The sequence below is a fragment of the Spermophilus citellus genome (genome assembly GCF_964194105.1).
Source record: "Spermophilus citellus genome assembly, chromosome: 2".
Lineage (NCBI taxonomy): Eukaryota > Metazoa > Chordata > Mammalia > Rodentia > Sciuridae > Spermophilus > Spermophilus citellus.
In genome coordinates this window covers 55,873,501-55,894,599 of record NC_138183.1, presented here as the reverse complement: position 1 = coordinate 55,894,599, position 21,099 = coordinate 55,873,501, and the positions used below count along the sequence as shown (strand labels likewise).

The following is a 21,099-nucleotide window of genomic DNA, read 5'->3' as shown; positions in this document are numbered from 1 at the left end:
CTATTGAGTGCTTTAAATATAGCTATTGTGACTAAGGAACAGAATATTTAATTTTAATTAATTTAAATAGGAATTTAAATGATCACAGTTAAAGCAGTTGAAATAATTTCATTTGACACTTGGCTACTATATTAAATATTACAAAACTAGAGACTTGGTTAAGACTTGGCCTCTGATTTTCCTTTAAAATTCATTTCTTAAGTTCTCTTTATATTCTTTGTCTTACATGCTTCTTTTTGAGTCTTTTTTTTCTTTGCAGTACTGGGGATTAAACCTAGGAGTAAACTACCACTGAGCCAAATCCTGAATTCTTTTTTACTTTTTTTTATTTTGAGGCAGAATCTCACTGAGTTGTCCACGCTGATCTGAAACTCCGGATTCTCCTGCCTCAGTCTTTTGAGTTTACAGGTGTATGCCACCATGCTGGGCTACATGTCTTTGACTTATGTCAATTTGGATTTTCAATTAAAGTCTCTTAACACCATCATACTTGTTATGATAAGTTTAATTACATTTCTGCCTTTATTAGGTGGCTTATCTAGTTTCTCTTTAGGAAAAATTATAGAAATTTTTTGTTTTAGTCATAGAATGCTAAGAATTATATAGTATAGAAAGTAAGTGAAGATTAAGTGTAGGAACATGTAAAGCTAGAATTTAGGGAATTAGAATTATTGTGAGTAATATCAGTTAAGAAACTTATTATAAGAATTAGACCTTATACAATTTTGAGAGGATCTGAGGAAGTTAGGTCTAGAAAAGGAAGTTGGAGATTTAGAGTAAAATGACTAACCAGCCATATTTAAATATTGGAGTGATTAGAGTTAAAGCTAAAGCAAATCTAGGAATTAAGTCTTGTTGTTAGAAGTGCTGAAAAAAAATTATGGGAGGCTTTTTTCTTGGCCTGAGGTCACCGTTCATGAACTGGGCCATGGGAAGAAAGGTATACCTAGATCTCACCAAATGAAGATAGCTGGAACCTACTGGGCTCTTAACTTTTGCCTCTTAGTGAGGATTGAGTGAAAATGAGCTGGAATTCATCAGTATTTCTGTATTTATCTTTCATTGCATGTAATTACAATAACTTTTAGAGGGTTATTGCTTCTACTTTACTTTTTAAAAATCTTCTCCCAACTTTTGTTTTGGCCAGCTGTGACTTAGAATCATACAACTATATAGAGAGGAGAATTCTGTGAAACAGTTCCACTTTAGTGAGGTTCATGCAGTACCATTGTAGTCTACTTTTTGTTGACTTGGCATCCATATATATTTAAAACCATATTTCACTTCCAAATAGGGGCAATAGCAAAATTATGCTCTGATTCACGTGAAATAGCTTGCTCTTTGTCTAATGTATTGTCTTATGTGACTATGGAGGTTGAAAAGTCCAAGATCTCCACTTCGCAAGGTGGAGACCTAGGAGGCAGATTGTATATTTCCAGTTTGAGGCTGAAGGTTTAAGAACTAGCAGAACTGCCATTGTAAGCTCTGGTCTGAGTCTGAAGGCAGGAGAAGACTAATGTTTCAGTTTGAAGATAGGCAGAGAGAAAGAATTTTTGCTTATGCAGACTTTATTCTATTCAGATGTTCAGCAGATTAGATGAGGCTCAGTCATATTGTGGAAGGCAGTCTAATGTCTGCCAGTTCAGGTGTTAATTTCATTCAGAAATGCCTGCAGAGACACACCCAGAAACAACATTTAACAAAATATTTGGGTACCCCATAGCCCAGTCAAGTTGACATAGTATTAGTCATCACATCCTCCTCCCAACTCTGGACTCCCCCTTCCTGCCTTTTTTTAAAAAAAAAAATTTATTTATTTATTTAGTTTTCGGCGGACACAACATCTTCATTTGTATGTAGTGCTGAGGATGGAACCCAGCGCTGTGCACACGCCAGGCGAGCGCGTTACCACTTGAGCCACCTCCCCAGCCCCCTGCTTTGTTTTTATAGAGTTGACAACTTTAGTGTGTCATGTAAGTGGGATCATATAGTATCTGTCTTTTTGTGATAGGCTTATTTTACTTAGAATAATGTCTTCAAGGTTCAACCATATTGTAGTATGTGACAGGAATTTCTTATATTTTAATTATGAATAATATTCTATTGTTTGTATTTGCTATATTTTGTTTATCCATTCACCTAATGATGACCTTTGGGTTGCTTCCAACTCTTGGCTGTTGTGAATAGTGCTGATATGGGTCAGGCATGGTGGTACATTGCCTGTAATCCCAGTGGCTTGGGAAGCTGAGGCAAGAGGATTGCAAGTTCAAAGCCAGCTTCAGCAAAAGTGAGAAGCTAAAAAACTCAGTGAGACCCTGTCTCTAAATAAAATATAAAATAGGAATGGGGATGTGGCTTAGTAGTTGAGTGCCCCTGAGTTCAATTCCGGGTACCAAAAAAAAAAAAAAATAGTGCCGATACAACCATGGATGTGCAAATATTACCCCAGTTCTGTTGGATATATACTCAAATGTGAGATTGCCATTACATTTTATCACATATGAGTGTATTAATAGACTCCCCGTGGAATGTTCTGCATTCTAGAATTACTCATTCTTACTACAAATTTCCCCTTTATGATGAGGACCAATATCTCAGATGCAGAAAAATCTTTGCTCTTTGATTTCTGTTATGAGATGCTTCATCATGACTAGGTAGCACTCTCATCCTTCATATTTTTTTTTGGCAATTTATTTAAAAATTTCTTTTGCAGTGTGAAAAGTGACATTTATTAGCACACTCTGCATGAAGATATTTTTGAAGCATTTTCATGCATATGAAAATATTCAGTTTTTGTACTCATGTTTTCATAATTCAGTTTTGTGCATTACTTTCCATTGTTCCCAAATGCAAGTTGTAAATCTACCCAAAAAATCTCACTGATAGGGGATTTCACTCATTTTTCATCTTCATGGAACCATGGTGGAAGCCAACAGAGCCCATAGTTTCTGGTAGGGGAAACAGACATTTCACTAGTGGACCATTAGGGGTAATAGGGAGATGAGTTTATTTCCAACGTTTGATTCCAGGACCTTTGAACCCTTGTTATTGGCAGTAACAGCACCACATATTGATTACTAACTCAAAGCACATACTATAACCTGGAAGATATTATCTTCATACCACAAAATGTTACCATGCAGCTTGTACCAGGAATCTTCAAAAGGCTATTCCAGTATTATTTATCCTATTATTTATGCCAGCTTCTTCAGAATTATGGGAAACATAGTTAGACCAGTGAATTCTATGAAAATGTACCCATTCTGTAGAATAAGTTCCCTTATTAGAAGTATTGCTATTTGGAATACATGATGGTGAATAAGGTATTTTTAAAAATTCATAGATAGTGATTTCATCAGAAAATTGTGATCAGGGAAGGAAAATTTATATCCAAGGTTCTATATTAGAATAAATCATTGCATTTGTAATTCCAGTGACTCAAGTGGCTGAGGCAAGAAGATTGCAAATTCGAGGATAGCCTCAGCAACTTAGAAAGACCCCTTTTTTTTTAAAATTTAAAAGTAAAAATAGGCTGAAGGGCAAGGTATATAATTCAATGACTCAGTTATAGAGTGCCATGGTCCTCTTATCTCTCTCAGAGCCATGGTCATTAATTAAGAGATACCGGATGCAGGGCAAAATGGATGATAAATAAAAGACAAACAGAAACAGGGAGAAAATGTTGGGGCCTGGTGGGAAAGCCAAGCCTTGGTGAAGCTTGACTGAATCTGAGCTAGCTTAGCAAGTTTATTACATAAGTTTCATTGAAAAGTTATTTGTGGGAAAGTTTCAGCAAAGCAGGCAATCTGAAGGATGTAGGACTGGTGAGACATTAGGGTTATCTTGTTTTGTTTAGAGTCCTCTATCCTTGGGAGAAGGTGCTGAACTCAAGGCATAGACTGATAACAGCTCTGTACTTTGGCATGGAGCCTTCTCAGACCAATGTCACCTAGCAACTGGGGCATCTTTATCTGTACGTTAGCACAGGCAGCTCCCAGAACAAATGTAGCCACAAGAGAGCCAGAGATTCAGATTAACACTCTCCAAAATAGAGTGTCCCTAGATTCAGTTCCCTGTATTGTGGGGAAAAAAAGAAAAATAAAGATAGTATTGTTGGTTTCATGATATAAGTGACTCAGTATGATCAACCTGCTACCATTCATTCCCACCAAAGAATGGTGCCAGATAATGGGCACTGTTTGTCTTTGCTGTTGGTGAATTTGTCACTCAGCAGGGGTCATGATCTAGTCAGTCTTAGTGAATGAAAGAGTGTGTTCCTGATCCCAGTTTATTATCTCCCTTATTGCTGCCATGACTCCTTTGTTTAATCAGGATTGGACAAATGATAGCTAATGTTTCTAAAATGCTTCATCTTGTCCTCTGTATTATTAAGATTGTCCTTTACTGAAGTTTATCTGGACACATTACCCATTTGGAGAGGTCTGCTCACATATTCTTACTGAGCAACTTTGTCATTAATTTTCTATTCATGTTCTTTCTTAGTCTCTGATTATTCAGCTGAACTGTTAGACACTACCCATAAACTGGTGTTAATTTGTGCCTTTAGCTATCTTATTCCAGGCAAAATGTCAGCCAACTCCACTACTTTAAGTTCTGCCCCCTGGAAAGTTTTCTCTGCATCATTCTTTCAGAGCCACCTTTGATATGTGCTGCTGTAGTTGTCTATTTTGGAGTGGTGTCAGAATTTTAAATAAAATCAGCTGTATATGGCAATATGTAAATCAATGGAAGTGTAACTGATGTGATTCTGCAATCTGTATATGGGGTAAAAATGGGAGTTCATAACCCACTTGAATCAAAGTGTGAAATATGATATATCAAGAACTATGTAATGTTTTGAACAACCAACAATAAAAATTAAAAAAAAAATCAGCTGTAAACAAAATCTTTTTTCCCCCCAGTAGGTATGAATTAAGAGAGAGTAAGCAAGAGAAGGGTCCATGGCTACTTGCTTATGCAGCTTAATTGTATCTGCTAAGTGTGGTTGAACCCCATCTTGTATGTACAACTTTGACTTGATGATAGAGTGATGTTTTGTATGCTGAATTTATGGGTTTGGTGGATTAGCAACTAACCATTTTGTGAGGGGCCACCTCAGGTCATGTGGTATATCGGTGACCATGAATTCAGTGTCTCTTGAGGGCCAGTAGCAAGTCCAAAGCCAGTTTTTAAGAGAACATTTATCTTTGTAGAATGGTTTGCTTTACTGCAAAATACTAAAAGTTTACTGGTGGGAAATTGTATACTCACAAGGTTCAATCAAAGAAATATCAACAACTTAGTAGAAGAACTGAGTTCAACATGTGATACCTCCTGGAATGGAGAGTTGATCAAGATTTTTACAGAGTAGATGATGATAGGGACAAGGTTGAGATATGTATCTGAGATAGGGCAGCAAAAAAGGCCTATATATTGTTCTTACCAGCTGAAATAAATTTTTGGTGGTCTTTAGTAAAAGAACAGAATAAATAGCTTCATTTCAGTTGCTAAGAAATGGGTTCATTTGCTCCAACAATTACACTGCATCTTTGCCTGCTGCTGCAATTGGAGTCACATATGATTATGTTTAAAGTATTTCACTATCAGTTCCTAAGATCAATCTATGTTCTGAAGTGTATTAATAGGCCAGTTGAATGTTTTTGTGGTAGAGATTACCATCCTTTGTTTTTTTTTTTGTAAAGAGAGAGTGAGAGAGGAGAGAGAGAGAGAGAGAGAGAGAGAGAGAGAGAGAGAGAGAGAGAGAGAATGAGAATTTTTAATATTTATTTTTTTTTTAGTTATCGGCAGACACAACATCTTTGTTGGCATGTGGTGCTGAGGATCGAACCCAGGCCGCACGCATGCCAGGCGAGCGTGCTTACTGCTTGAGCCACATCCCCAGCCCCCATCCTTTGGTTTTTTAAGTCTACAGCAGGCACCGAATTTTACAGTTTCTCTAGGAATGTGACATAATTTGGGTAGGTGAAAGCTACAGTAACTCTCACTTGCCTTTTTAATTTGGTACAATGGATTGAACCCATGGATGCTTAACCACTGACCGAAACCCCCAGGTCTCCTTTTTAAAAATAGTTATTTATTTATACTAATCTTTTATTTATTTATTTTAAATATTTTTAAAAAATTTTTTTAGTTATACATGACAACAGAATATATTTTGACATATTATACATATGGAGTATAACTTCCCATTTTTGTGGTTGTATATCATATGGAGTTACACTGGTCATGTATTCATTTCATATGTGAACATTATGTCCAATTCATTCTATTGTCTTTCCTGTTTCCATTGTCTTTCCTTCTCCCCACTCCCACTGTTCAATCTGGTGAATCTCCACTTCTCTCTCCTCCTGCCTGTTGTGAGTCACCATCTGCATATCAGAGAGAACATTCAGCCTTTGATTTTTTGGGATTGACTTATTTTACTTAGCATAAGTGTCTCCAGATCCATCCATTTGCTGGCATATGCCATAATTTCATTTTTTTATGGATGAGTTATATTCCATTGTGTGTGTGTGTGTGTGTGTGTGTGTGTGTGTATATATATATATATATATATATATATATATATATATATATATATATAAAATATCTCATTTTATTATCCATTCATCTGTTGAAGAACATCTAGGTTCCATAGCCTGGCTCTTGTGAATTGTGCTGCTATAAACATTGATGTGGCTGTGTCACTATAGTATGCTAATTTTAAGTCCTTGAGTCTATGCTGAGGAGTGGGATAACTGGGTCAAATGGTGGTTCCATTCTTAGTTTTCTGAGGAATCTCTGTATTACTTTCCAGAGTGGTTGCACCAATTTGCAGTCCCACCAGTAATATATGAGTGAACCTTTTTTTCCACATCCTTGTCAACATTTTTTGTTACTTGTATTCTTGATAATTGTCATTCTGATTGGAGTGAGATGAAATCTCAGTGTAGTTGTAATTTGTATCTCTCTAATTGCTAGAGATGTTGAACATTTTTCATGTCTTTGTTGACCAATTGTATTTCTTCTTTTGTGCACTATCTGTTCAGTTCCTTTGCTCATATACTGATTAGGTTTTTTTTTTGGTGGGAGTGTTAAGTTTTTTGAGTTCTTTTTATTTCCTGGAGATTACTGCTCTAAGATTCAGGTGGTAAAGATGTTCTTCCATTCTGTAGGCTCTCTATTCACATTCTTGATCATTTCCTTTGCTGTGAAGAAGCTTTTTAGTTTGATGCCATCCCATTTATTAATTCTTGATTTTACTTCTTGTGCTTTAGGAGTCTTATTTAGGAAGTTGGTTCCTAAGCTGATGTAGTGGAGAGTTGGGCCTACTTTTTCTTCTAGCAGGTACAGGGTCTCTGGTCTAATGCCCATGTCATTGATCCACTTTGAGATGAGTTTTGTGCAGAGTGAGAGATAGGGGTTCTATTTCATTTTACTACATATGGATTTCCATTTTTCCCAGCACCATTTATTGAAGAGGCTGTCTTTTCTCCAATGTATGTTTATGGCCCCTTTGTTTAGTATAGATAATTGTATTTATGTGGGTTTATCTTTGTGTCTTCTATTTTGTTCCATTGGTCTTCATGCCTGCTCTGGTGCAAATACCATGCTGTTTTTGTTATTGTAGCTCTGTAGTATGATTTAAGGTTTGTCAAATACCTTTTATGCTTCTATTGAGATAATCCTGTGAATCTTGTCTTTAAGTCTATTGATGTGATGTATTACCTTTGTTGATTTTCCACATGCTGGACCAACCTTGCATCCCTGGAATGAATTCCACTTGATCATGGTACACTGTCTTTTAAATATGTTTTTGTATGAAATTTGCCAGAATTTTATTGAGAACTTTTGCATCTGTGTTCATCAGGGATATTGGTCTAAAATTTCTTTCTTTCATGTGTCTTTGTCTGGTTTTGGTATTGAGGTGATACTATCTTCATAGACTGAGTTTGGAATGGTTCTGTCCTTTTCTGTTTCATGGAATATTTAGAACAGGATTGGTGTTTAGTTCTTCTTTGAAGGTATTGTAGAACTTGGCTGAGAATCCATCTGGTCCTGAGCTTTCCTTTGTTGTTAGGCTTTTGATGGTGTCTTCAATTTCATTTCTTGGAATTGATCTGTTTAAATTGTGTATGTCCTCCTGATTCAATTTGGGTCTGTCATAAGTCTCTAGAAATTTTCTCTGTCTTCAAGATTTTCTATTTTAGTAGAGAATAAATTTTCAAAATAGTTTCTGTAGTGTTTCTATAGTGTTTTCATCATGAATTGTAATAATTTGAGTTTTCTCTCTCTCTCTCTCTCTCTCTCTCTCTCTCTCTTTGTGGTGCTGGGGATCAAACCCAGGGCCTTGTGCATGCATGACAAGCACTCTACCAACTGAGCTATATTCCTGGCCCTCTCTTTCTCTTTATTAGCTTGGCTAAGGGTTTATCAATTTTATTTATTTTTCAAAACCAACTTTTTGTTGATTTTTTTGGATTGTTTTCTACGTTTCAATTTAACTGATTTTGATTATTTCTTGTCTTTTGCTTTTGGTGATGATTTGTTCTTCTTTTTTTGGGCTTTTAGGTGTAATGTTAGTATTATGGTTTGGATGTGAGGTGCCCCCCAAAAGCTCACATGTGAGACAATGCAAGAAAGTTTAGAGGAGAAACAATTGGGTTATGAAAGCCTTAACCCAATCAGTGAGTTAATTACCTGATGGGGTTAATTGAGTGGTAACTGAAGGCATGTTGGGTATGGCCGGAGAAGGTAGGATATCGTGGGCATGGCTTTGGGGTATATATATATTTGTATCTGGCAAGTGGAGACTCTTTCTCTTCTTCCTAATGATCATGTGAGCTACTTCCCTCTGCCACACTCTTTCACCGTGATGTTCAGCTTCACCTGGAGCCCTGGGGAATGGAGCTACCTGTATGGACTGAGAACTCTGAAACTGTAAGCCCTCAAATAAACTTTTTATCCTCTACAGTTGTTCTGGTCAGGTACTTTAATCAGAGTTGCAAAATCTGGCTAAACAGGTTATTTATTTGTTGATTTCTTGTTCTTTTAATGAAATGAGCTCAATGTGATGAACTTTCCTCTTAGTACTGCCTTCATAATGTCCCAGAGATTTTGATATGTTGTATTGTTATTATCATTTACCTCGAAGTATTTTTTTAAATCTTATCCTTGATTTCTTCTGCTATCCATTTGTATTTCAATAGCATTTATTTAGTCTCCTGGTGTTAGAGTAGCTTCTATTTTTTATTTTATCATTGTTTTTTAATTATATTTCATTATGATCTGGTAGAATGCAAGGCATTATCTCTATTTTTTTTGTGTTTGCATAGAGTTGCTTTGTGGTGTAAGATATGGTTTATTTTAGAGAAGGATCCATGTACCAATGAGAAGAAAGTTTATTCAGTCCTTGATGGATAAAATATTCTATATGTATCTGTTAAGTCTAAATTATTAATTGTATTGTTTTATAGCTTTGTTCTTTAGTTTTTGTTTGGAGGATCTATTGAGTGGTGAGAGAGGTGTATTAAAATCACCCAGTATTATTGTGCTGTGATCTTTTTGATTCTTGAAATTGAGAAGGTTTGTTTGATGTATGTAGATACTCCATTGTGTGTGGCATAAATACTTATGATTGTTATGTCTTGTTGATTTATAATTCCCTTAAGCAGTATAAAATGTCCTTCTTTGACTCTTAAGACTAACTTTGGTTTGAAGTCTATTTTATCTGATATGAGGATAGAAACCACTGCTTGTTTATGAGATCCATGTGAATGATATGTTTTTTCACATTGTTTTATCTTTGTCTATGGACATCCTTGCCTATGAGGTAATTCTCTTGGGGACAGTATATTGTTTGGTCTTGTTACTTAATCTAGTCTGCTAGTCTATGTTGTTTGGTTGATGAGTTTAGGCCATTTACATTCAATGTTATTGTTGAGATATGATTTTTTATTCCCTGTCATTTTGATTTATTTCTCATTTTTAATTTGAATTATTTTCTCCTTAGCTTGACTATTTTTCTAGTGTAGTTCCTCTGTTTGCTGGTTTTCACTTTTATTTTTTTATATCTTCATGAAATATTTTGCTGAGAATTTTCTGTAGTACAGGCTTTCTAGTTGTGAATTCTTTTACCTTTTGTTTATCATGGAAGGTTTTTATTTCATCATGAAATCCGAGTCCTCATTTTTCTGGGTATAGTATTATTTGCTGGCATCCATTTTCTTGCAGAGCTTGGTATATGTTATTCTGTGACCTCCTAGCTTTGAGGGGCTGGGATGAGAAATCAGCTGAGATTTGAATTGGTTTCCCTCTATAATTAATGTGTACTTTTTCTCTGACAGCCTTTAAAATTCTGTCTATTCTGTATGTTGGGCATTTTCATATTAATATGCCTTAGTCTGGGTCTGTTGTAATTTTGTATATTTGGGGTTCTGAAGTCTCTTGTCCTTGATTTTCTGTATCATTTTTCAGGTTTGGGAAATTTCTTGATATCATTTCATTGAAAAGATTGTGCATTCTATTGATTTGTATCTCTGTGCCTTTCTTTATCTCAATAAATCTTAAATTTGGCCTTTTCATGTTATCCCATATTTATTGGAAATTCTGTTCATAGTTTCTTAACATGTTTTAACCATGTTCAACTTTGTTTTCAAGATTATATATTTTGTCTTCAATGACTGAGTGACTAAGTGATCTAGTCTGTTTGTTAATGCTTTCAATTGAATTTTTAATCTAGATTTTCGATTCCTTCAATTTTGACAGTTTTGCTTGATTTCAATCACTGGCTTCAAAAATATTAAAAATGAGGGAAAAAACCCCAAACAAATATGTGTATGGGTAAATGTTTATGAACCATTAAGATCACCATTTAAATGGAGAAAAGAAAAAGAAAACTAAAAAAAAAAAATAAAAAATGGAGAGAGAGATATCTCAGTGAAAAGTTGAAGTATTGTTCTGTTGGAGTTTAAAAGATTCTCAGCTCATCTTCTCATTGGTGTTGGTAGGGTTGTCTGGAGTTTGATGCTCCACTCTCCAGCCTGCTGGAGTGAAAGAGTTAATCCCAAAGGTGGAATTGTTGAAGTGGGGTTTAGGCTTAAATGGGCTGAGAGTGTTAGGGTAATGGAATTTTTGTCACATAAAAAGGCACATCCCAAGTGAGGATGAATGTCTCCCCTAACATAAGTCAGGAGAATAAAGTGGACTTAGTATATTCTGTAGCTTTTTTCATTAGCTGCAACCATTAAATGGATGAGTAAAGAAAGTAGAAAGTAAAGTAGGAATATTCATTAGGTAATACTAAATAATTGAAGCTAAACATACATTCATGCAGAATAGGTGTGTGGAATACTTGAACTACACAGATAGATTAGCTTTTCCCACTTCAAATTGTGTATTTTGGTTAACTATCTTTTCTGTTTATTTTAAGCCATTAGTTAAATGTTTATTAACTAATCAGTGTTATAATAATGATAATTGACATTGCTGGCATGCTATTTTGCACCAAGTGCTGTTAAGCATTTTATATGCATTGGCTTATTAATGTAGTCTTTAAAACAACCCTATGAAGTAGAATTCATTATTATTACCATTTTACAGAAGAGAGAAAGGAGGCTTAGACCATATCTTAATGTGTTTTGTGTTACTATAACAGAATACTCGAGACTGGGTAATTTATAAGTAGCAGAAATTTGTTGCCTCACAGTTCTGGAGCCTGATAATTTCAATATCAAAGATAGTAGCATCTTGGGCTGGGGATGTGGCTCAAGCGGTAGCGCAGTCGCCTGGCATGCGTGCGGCCCGGGTTCGATCCTCAGCACCACATACAAAGATGTTGTATCCGCTGAAAAACTGAAAAATAAATATTTAAAAAAAATTAATTAAAAAAAAAGATAGTAGCATCTGGTGAGAGCCTTCTTGCTGCATCATCACCTAATGGAAGGCACACAGGCAAGAAAGGGCAAAAGGAAGCTAAACTCTTCCTTTTGTAACAGCCTATGAGGGTGAAGACCTCATGGCCTAATCATTTCTCAGAGGAACTGTAATACTGTCATAAGGCAATTAAATTTCAACATGAATTTTGGAGAAAACAGACATCAAGCCATAGTAGTCCACTTAAATAACTTGTTGAAGATGATATAGCTGATAAGTAGCTGTGTTAGGGCTTGACCTCCAGCTGTCTGATTCCAAAGCCCATGGATTTTACTGTATCTCACATATGTCTATATTTTATCTTTTGACTGAATTAAAAATATTTAGAGAGAGAGAGAGAGAGAGAGAGAGAGAGAAAATATCTCAGTGAAAAATTAAAATACTGTTTCTGCTGGAGTTGAAAAGATTCTTAGCTTATCTTCTCAGTGGAGTTGGTGGGGTTATCTGGAGTGTGATGCTCTACCCTCCAGCTTGTTGGAGTGAAAGAGTTAATCCCATAGGTGGAATTCTTGGAGGTGGGGTTTAGGCTTAGGTGGGCTCCAGGCTCTTTCCTGAATTTGAATTGGTCTAGAGATTTTTAAATCAGCACACCTCCAGGGTCCAGCAATTACTGGTCCAGGCTGGAAGACTGTACCCCAGGGATCTCCCCTGGGTTCCATTCATGTGGTGGAGGAGCCAATTTCTGTGCAAGGATATTGTGTAGTACGCCTTTCAGTTTAGTTGGGCAGTGTCTTTGGTTGGTAAAGTCTTTCTACCCAGATACTCCTCAGGCTTCCCAAAAATGTGGGTTCCCTTAATTCCTTTGTTCCTCCACTTTGCTTGTGGAGGGTATGCTCTGGTTGGTGCCTGTGAATGCACTAGAGACAGTGGTGCTGGTGATTTCTTCCTTATATTTTTATATCCAACCTCCTTATCTAGTTCCTTATCTGCTTTAAAAGTGTCCAGTTTAAATTCTAGCAAAGTCTCCTTTATTTTTCTTTGTTCACTCACCTTGCTGAAAAGCTGCCTGTCCGATTTCTTGTTTTCATGCCATGGAGCAGCCAGGAAAGTGACCACTATTCCACCATCTTGAAGTCCTATCAAATTTTAATTTTTTTTTTAATTTTGAGAAAGGCTTTCACTAAATTGCTGAGGCTGGCTTTGAATTTGCAATCCTTCTGCCTCAGCTTGCCAAGCTTCTGGGATTACAGGCATGTGCCACCATGCCTGGCTCCACTTGATTTTTTAAACTTAGTTTTCCTTTATAATATTCCTCATACCAGTGTCTAAAATGGGCATTGTGCAAGTTTCTGCTTTTGTGTTTTCTAATGTAATGATGCCTTTCAAACTGGGGAAATAACTATGAGGTGGGTTCAGGGACCTACTCGACTTCCTGGAAAGAGACCTTATCCAAAATTGAGTTAAGTTGACCTCCCTGACTTTTGAACCACAATAGCATCTTAGATCTTCCTGAATTAGTGTCTTAGACACATTCTTGTATTCGTGAGATGAGGTGCCCCTGGGAAGTATAGTTAGTTCCCCCTTGCATATTGTCACCCTAGCAAATGGTTGCTTGTTTCCTTGAGGAAGACTAGGAGGATGATTTACATTTTTTAACAGTATGTCAGGGTTCCTAAAGGGACCTGTCTTCTTTATTCAAGGGGATCTGGGCCTGTGAACTAGCTCAAATCTGAGAAGTGGTAGAGGGCCAGTACTCTGTTTTTGTCCAACTTTTGGTAATTAGGTCTAGAGAGTTTCTACTTATACAAATAAAATAAGACTTAAGTAAACATTAGTTCAAGGAATATGATGATCAGCTAACTATGATAAGATGACATTATGATCATCAGTTAAATAGCTGATGCTAGTGATCTCCATGGGTCAAGTCTTTTTGTTTATTGCTTTGACTCCAATATCCATTATGGATACTTGTATCTGAAGATTAATAGTTACCACTTGAGCTCTGTCCTCCAAGATTCAATCACTCCTATTGAATTCAGGGAACTCATTTGATTTCATCATTTCCTACTGTTATTCTTGGCTTTTTTTGTATGATTAGGGAATGAACATGGTGCTTAATCACTCACTGAGCCACACCTGTAGCAATATTTATTTATTTATTTATTTTAGTACCAGGGATTGAACTTGGGGGCACTCAATCACTGAGCCACATCCCCAGACCTATTTTGTATTTTATTTAGAGACAGGGTCTCACTGAGTTGCTTAGCACCTCACTTTTGCTGAGGCTGGCTTTGAACTCGTAGTCCTCCTTCCTCAGCCTCCTGAGGCTGCTGAGATTACAGGCATGTGCCACAGTGCCCAGTCCTTTTTATTTTTTGAGACAGGGTCTTGCTAAGTTGCTTAGGGCTTTGCTAAGTTGCTGAAGCTGGCCTTGAACTTGTGATCCTCATGTCTCAGCCTCCTGAGTCCCTGGGATTGTAGGCATGCACCACCATGACCAATTTATTCTTGTCTTAAAAGCCATACAGAGTTTATCAAGCCACACAGTATCCGGGAAGGGTTTGTCTCCCTTCGCCAGCATGTTTCTCAAGGCTTGATAAAGGAAATGTTTTCTGGAGTCTCCAAGGGACATAGAGAATAGATGAGTAGAACTTACATAATAAATACTTTCCATATGTTAGCAAAGTTATGAGCCATTTTCCTTAAATACTGCAGAATGAGCACCAGTATTTGCAAGATAATAAAGATGTTTAAGACCTCAGTGATTAAGATGAGTTAATATGCAGAATGTAGTCTGAGCTTAAAAAGTATAACTGCCAGCAAAAGTATGTTTATGTTTTAGTGCTTTTAGAATAAGAAGGAATTTTTTAATCAATGCATTATGTAGTGAATGTTTATTTTTTTATTGGGTGAAAATAAAATCCATTTGAATGATGTTTTCTATTTTCTACTACACAATCAAAAATCGGCATCAAAGAACAGGAACCCCCTCCTCCATGTTCTCTTCAGTTATCTTTTAAAAGAAGCTGGGTCTTTGTCTTAAATTCTGTTATTTCTTAATTCTCCCCTTTGGGAGTCTTGCAGGAGACAGATAAGAGAATGAAAAGGTAGATGAGATAGGTTTATATCATTCGTTCCTACTTACTGCTTTTACTGTGAAACTACAGTTTAGTGAGGTAATCATAGCAGCTTGAGTTATATCATGTGAATGTACGAATATGTACAGAGCATCCCACTATTATGTATAATTCTTATGTACCAATAAAAAATTAGAAAGAAAAACCAGTTGTTTATGTGAGTCGTGTAAAAATGTTTACTTTTTGAGATTGTCTAAAAGGAAACATTTAAATAGAGGGTTTTGGAACCTTTTCTTCCCTGTCCCTTCTTTTCGGCTACTAATTTAAGGAAAGATTTGCCAAAGTTTAGCCAGAGTTGAAACCTACTTACAAATGAGGAAGAGAAATTGAAGTTGAAGTAGGGAGTGATTTTGTGAAAGTATAAGCAGGCACCTGTGTTCAGAGACAGTGCCTTAAGGAGAGGGAAAGAGAAAACCAAAATATTTGGAGTTGCTATTATTGAAATATTAAGTGCTCCTGATATATCTATCCTTCACTTGGTATTTGACCTTTGAAAAGCCAGTGATGGCCACTGTTTAAATCTTTTTTTAGTGCTCTTTGTGTATGAGTTTTTAAACCTCCCTCCGATAGAATAGTTTTAATAGTCCAATGTGTTTTGGGCCATAGTGTAGAGATTATAATTTTATTAGGTTAAACCAAATCAGTCAATAAGTTTCTTTTATTTATAGACATTTATTTTATTTGTAAGCATTTTGCCATGCAAAGGGACCAGTAGGTACTTTTTTTTAATTATAGATATTGGTGGGACATAAAGCATACTTTTTACCTCAACTAAACGTTATTTATAGATATTTTTAGGCAAGAATATTTTATGTAGACTATAAAAATGTGCATAGGTCAGTAAGGACAGGGCACTTTGTCCCCTTACTCCTGAATACTGAAGGTGATTGCATTCTTCTGAATTTCTGGGAGGAAGTTTTCTTCTTTATTGTAAAAACTAACAGATTTCCTAAGTGTCCTTGAATAATTTATTCATGGGCCACTTTGTGTAGTGGCAAAAGAAAAGAATTTTATATTATGTATCTTATGCAAGAGAATAATTTAAAAAAATTTTATTTGGTAAGACCTCTAATGAAATTTTTAGTGAGTTGTCTTTCCAATTCATAGTCATAGCCATTATCATGGCTCAAACTGCGTATTTTTTTCATAGCTGGAATAAATGTTGTTTTCATATTACTTTTAGTTTTTAAGTTAAATATTATTCTTCTGTTTAAGAATATCTCATATCTATCCATACATAAGATAGTATTTAAATATACTTCGATAAATGTCATAAATTTATTGGTCCTTTCCCTGAGATTAAAACACTAAATATTACCAATACTATGAGATGAATCAAGTAGTCTGTTGTTAACTGAGCATTTTTTCCCCTTTCCTGTTTTCTTTCCTTCATTACTGCCTTCTCTTATCTTTTACCAGTTCCAGTCTTCTAATGCTTAAAAAAAGATGAATGATCTTATGAAGTGATTTACTATCTCTCCCTCTTATTAAATTGTAAATTGTATATAGACAGAAACTACACTGACTTTGCTCACCTCTGTATGCCTAATGCCCAAGATTAGTAAACAGTAAGAATTCAGTAAATTAGTTGAATGAATGAATCCTAAAACATATTATGAATTCTTCTTTTTAAAGTTATATATTGAAATATTTAGATTATAAAATATGAGGAAAATTATAACAGGAAATGAAAATATTTTTAATATCAATGGCTTCAAACTAAATTTTGATACTTTTTTGACATTTAAATAGTAATAAAATAAAAAATCAATTTAAAGTGGTTTTTGAAACTCAGCTTTTGATTAATTTGAGTTAATATTTAGAATCATATTTGACCACATGAACTTAATTAGCTCAACTAATTTAACTTAGAGACCAGCTAAATTAAAGTACTTTGAGGGTGTAATATGGAAATACTCATATTTTTACAATGGTTTAAATTGAAACATGATGTGGGCCATGTAGATAATCACATTTTTATTGTTTATTTCAACTTGTAACTTGAGAATTTTAAGGATTGAAGAATATTTCCAAGCATAATAGAAGAGTATATACTCTTGGGTTCAAAAATTGTTATTTAAGCAAAATAGTATGTTATTAAAGGCTTGACTGATCAGAAACACAAGGTACATTTATTCAGTTTTCCAAAACAATGGTACTCTAGATTCATTTAATTGTTGGATAACAGGTACATATGAACACTGCTATTAGGAGATATATAGAAAAAAAGGAACTAATATTATATGGGTTGATAAGGTAGAAAATAGCCATAAATTTGAACTTGGTATATTATTAACTTCAGTTTGAGCACTTGTTTAGAAAGACTGTTACTACTTGGCTATACAGCAGTATATTAGAGAATAAAATTCTACTCAATGTTTTATAACATCTTTCACCTCTAATTGTAATATTTCTGTTGCTGTTTGCTTAGCTTTTGTGCCTGTGTGACTTTAAGGGTATATTTTTCTCTAGGCATCCACAAGGACAAAGATAAACCTCCCAGCTTCCCTGTTGTCCTTGAGACTTTGAGGCGTACCTTGACAGATTACCAGAACAAGCTGGAAGATGCATCTAATGAGGTAACACTTGCACTGTTTGGCTCCACACATATAGCCTTCAGCCCATACCAGTACATATCCCTTGCTTATTACAAAGGTCAAAAAGATTGGGAATGTTGAATTGACAGCTTCACAGATACAAAAAATAATAAATTGTCTGTCAGTGCTCTTTCTTTAAGTGTGGCCTAAAGTGTAGTGTCTCACTCATGTTTTTGTAACTTTTCAGGCTAACTATTATTTTCAAAGTTATAAATACTCTGCCACTTCTTGGACTTCATAATCTGTTTTAATTTACTAAAATAGCTGTGCAAGCTATTTAAGTGAATATATGTTTTATTTAAATGTAATGTATTTTATGATATGTGAACTAGGTAGTGGGAATTTAGGTTTTGTCAGTATTTTAGTTGAAGAATTCTACAAATTATGGAAAATGTAATAAAAAAGAAAGCAGTTTTCATTCTCTAAAGGGAGTAAAGTGTTGTTAGAAGTTGCTAAAAACAAATATCTGTTTGATGTATCCTAGAAGCTTTTAGTTTGCTGATTGAAAAAGCTCATGCTTCTATTTATCATCTCATTTGTATTGTTTAATGTGTGAGCTGATAATTTTCTTGGGTATTAAAATGTTTTATGAATTCATGCTTTAAAAATTGAAGAGTTTGTCTAGTTACATCTTGTCAAATTAGCATATGAAGTAATTACATTAAATACAATTAGTTAGCAAAACAACAGATTGTTCAGCCAAAGACAAGTAACATAGCATACAATTAGTGTTTTTTCGCTTTCTTTTAGGTAATACAAAGGCCATAAAGCCATTATATTTGACATATTAGTAGTAGCTGATTTTATTTTAGTTAGCTAAGGTAAACAAAGGAGGAAAAATTAGTCAACTTAATACTCTTATAATTGTTCAAAAGGAAAATCAGAAAGTGACCATTGAAATAATTAAATTTCTATGAAGAGCAAATATTGCTAAGTCTTTTCCAGTGAGACAAGACAACCTGTATTGTTAGTAGTTTATGAAACTCTTCTGAGGCCTGGGTCTGGAAGCTGCAGGGTAACTAGGAACATATTACCCACAGTGAATTGTTATTTGGGAGGATGAATGTCACATGATCCTCAGCACAGTTGAAAAGTCGACTCAGCAGGCTTTGGCTTAGTAATGTGCTTTGTTGTGAACCAGTGCCAGAGACAGCAGTGGGGAGACCAAAGGGGTGGCTGCAAAGAAAGCAAAAAGAGCAGTCTGACAGAAAGAAGAATGAACTGTCAAAGAAAATAAATCACAAGCGGTGCAGGACCAACTGATGACCTGCCACAAGCCTTCCCAGTAGGACTGCATGTGACCGACCCTGAAATTGTCATATGGAGTGAGAGACCAGTGAATACCCTCATGATGTATAGAAAAACAGTCTTCTGCTCTGTTCTTTTTTCTTTCTTTATAGATACCACTGCTTCTGGCATTTTGGTCCAGTAGGATTTTAAGAATAAAGTTATATTTGTTTACAGTAAGAATGAAATCCTTTATCCAGACATCTAGTGAAAATACAATAATAACATCACTGACATTTTAAGGTTGAATACTTTCCTTTTTAGCCATCTCAGCTTGTGACAGAAACTACATGTCATTTAACCAAAAGAGGTATTGTTAAGACTCTTTATTAGTATCAAAAACTTTGTGCTTAGTAATTGCATAAAAATCACTTAACGGTTAGCTTTTAAATTACCCATCCTTGAAAAATGTTAAAAAGTTACTTTTCTTTCATCAGATAAACAGCATGAATGATGCTAAGGAAAAGACATCTAATGAACTTGATTTTACCAAACAGAAGATTGAATCTCACACTAAAAATATAAAGGTATTAGGATTTAGAATAACTTTTCCCTCTTGTATTAAGAAGCAAATGTAATTATTTAGGGACTGCTTTAGAGAAGAGATATCTGAAAATACATCTTCTTTGTTTAAGTATATTTGGATACATTTTTAAGTTTTTGTTGATCATAATAACAACAACGTTTTTTGCTTTTAAAGAAAACTTGGTTGGAAATTATTTTGGTTAAAAGGAAAATAATTTCTCTGATATAATACCACAGATTCAAAAAATAATTTGAGATTTAATGTCCTGCCTTAGGTATATGTTAATTATATTCTTCATAAACACATCTGTATTTGGAGTCACTTTTCCTTATTTTAGGGCAGAACCATTGTTTTTAGTACATCGTGTTGGTAATGAATGGGCTGAGGCCACATCTGGCTAAGGTCCAGAAAAAGTTTATTTTTTGTGCTTGTTTTATGTACTATATATTTGCAAAATTTGAGTTGCTGAGTCTTGTTGGAATTTTATTGTATTGGTTCATGTTGAGTTTGTCATGGACACACTTAATAGAATTTGTTAAGGTTAAGGAACTAATAGTTCAGCAAGGTTTTATGCCACATATTTGAGATTTGTATTAGTATAGAATATCAGAGGAAAGTAAATGTTCTTATATTAAATGTTAAAAGATTTATTTTTCAAAATATTACTTAAAATGTTATTAAAATTTTTTGAATCACCAAGTTATTTTTTTATGAGTTTTAAGTAAATCTCCCTTCAAAGAGCTTTTGGAATAAGCCATCTTATTAACATTTTATGTAAATGTTCAAACATAACCGATTTTCTAACTGTTGAGCTAAAATATTATACATAGAAAATATACGTAGTATAATACCTTAGAGTTTAGCATTACAAGTAAGTGCTTGATTCTTTTGTATTAGCTTTGAAAGTTTTCATCACATATTTTGTATTTGTATGCCTGCTGTCTCCACTCTCTCTTGTATGGTCTATAGTCTATTTATGTCTCTGACAGGAACTTCAGGATAAAATCACTGATGCTCATAAAGAATTAAGTCATTTACGCACAAAATGTGCAGACCGAGAGGCTTTAATAAGCACTTTGAAAATGGAGCTACAAAATGTGCTGCACTGTTGGGAAAAAGAAAAGGCGCGAGCAGCTCAGTGTGAAAGTGAACTGCAGAAACTCTCCCAGGCATTCCATAAGGACACTGAGGTATTACCTGAAACTGGAAGATGGATTGAAAAGGCTTTTCACTAATCTCAGTTTTGTATTTTTTATGCATCGACATGCACCAAGTAACTACTAATTTTAATTAAAATTGTTCTGAGGGCTGGGGTTGTGGCTCAATGGTAGAACACTTGCTTAACATGCGTGAGGCACTGGGTTCGATCCTCAGCACCAAATAAATAAATAAATAAATAGGTTATTATGTCCAGAGAGTTAAAAAAAAATTGTTCTGAGCTGGGCATGGTGGTGCATGCCTATAATCCCAATGAGTCTGAGGCAGGAGGATCACAAGTTTGAGGCCAGCCTCAGCAACTTAATGAGGCTTTAAGCAATTTTGGGAGACCCTGTCCCCAAATAAAAATAAATAAATACAAAGGTGTGAGATGTAGCTCAGTGGTAAAGTACCCCTGGGTTCAATCCCCAGTACCATAAGAAAAAAAAAAAGTCCTAAAAAAAAAAAAAGAAAAGAGTTA

General features: G+C 35.0%; 1 protein-coding gene across 1 annotated transcript in view; it reads left to right on the top strand.

The window, feature by feature from the left end:
- The window catches only part of CCDC171 (coiled-coil domain containing 171), a 387,757-nt gene that overhangs the window by 138,351 nt on the left and 228,307 nt on the right, over positions 1–21,099 (top strand). The window contains exons 10-12 of the mRNA XM_081262194.1: positions 17,484–17,590; positions 19,333–19,422; positions 20,411–20,611. Coding sequence (XP_081118320.1) covers positions 17,484–17,590; positions 19,333–19,422; positions 20,411–20,611 — 398 coding nt within the window. The remainder of the gene's footprint in view (positions 1–17,483; positions 17,591–19,332; positions 19,423–20,410; positions 20,612–21,099) is intronic.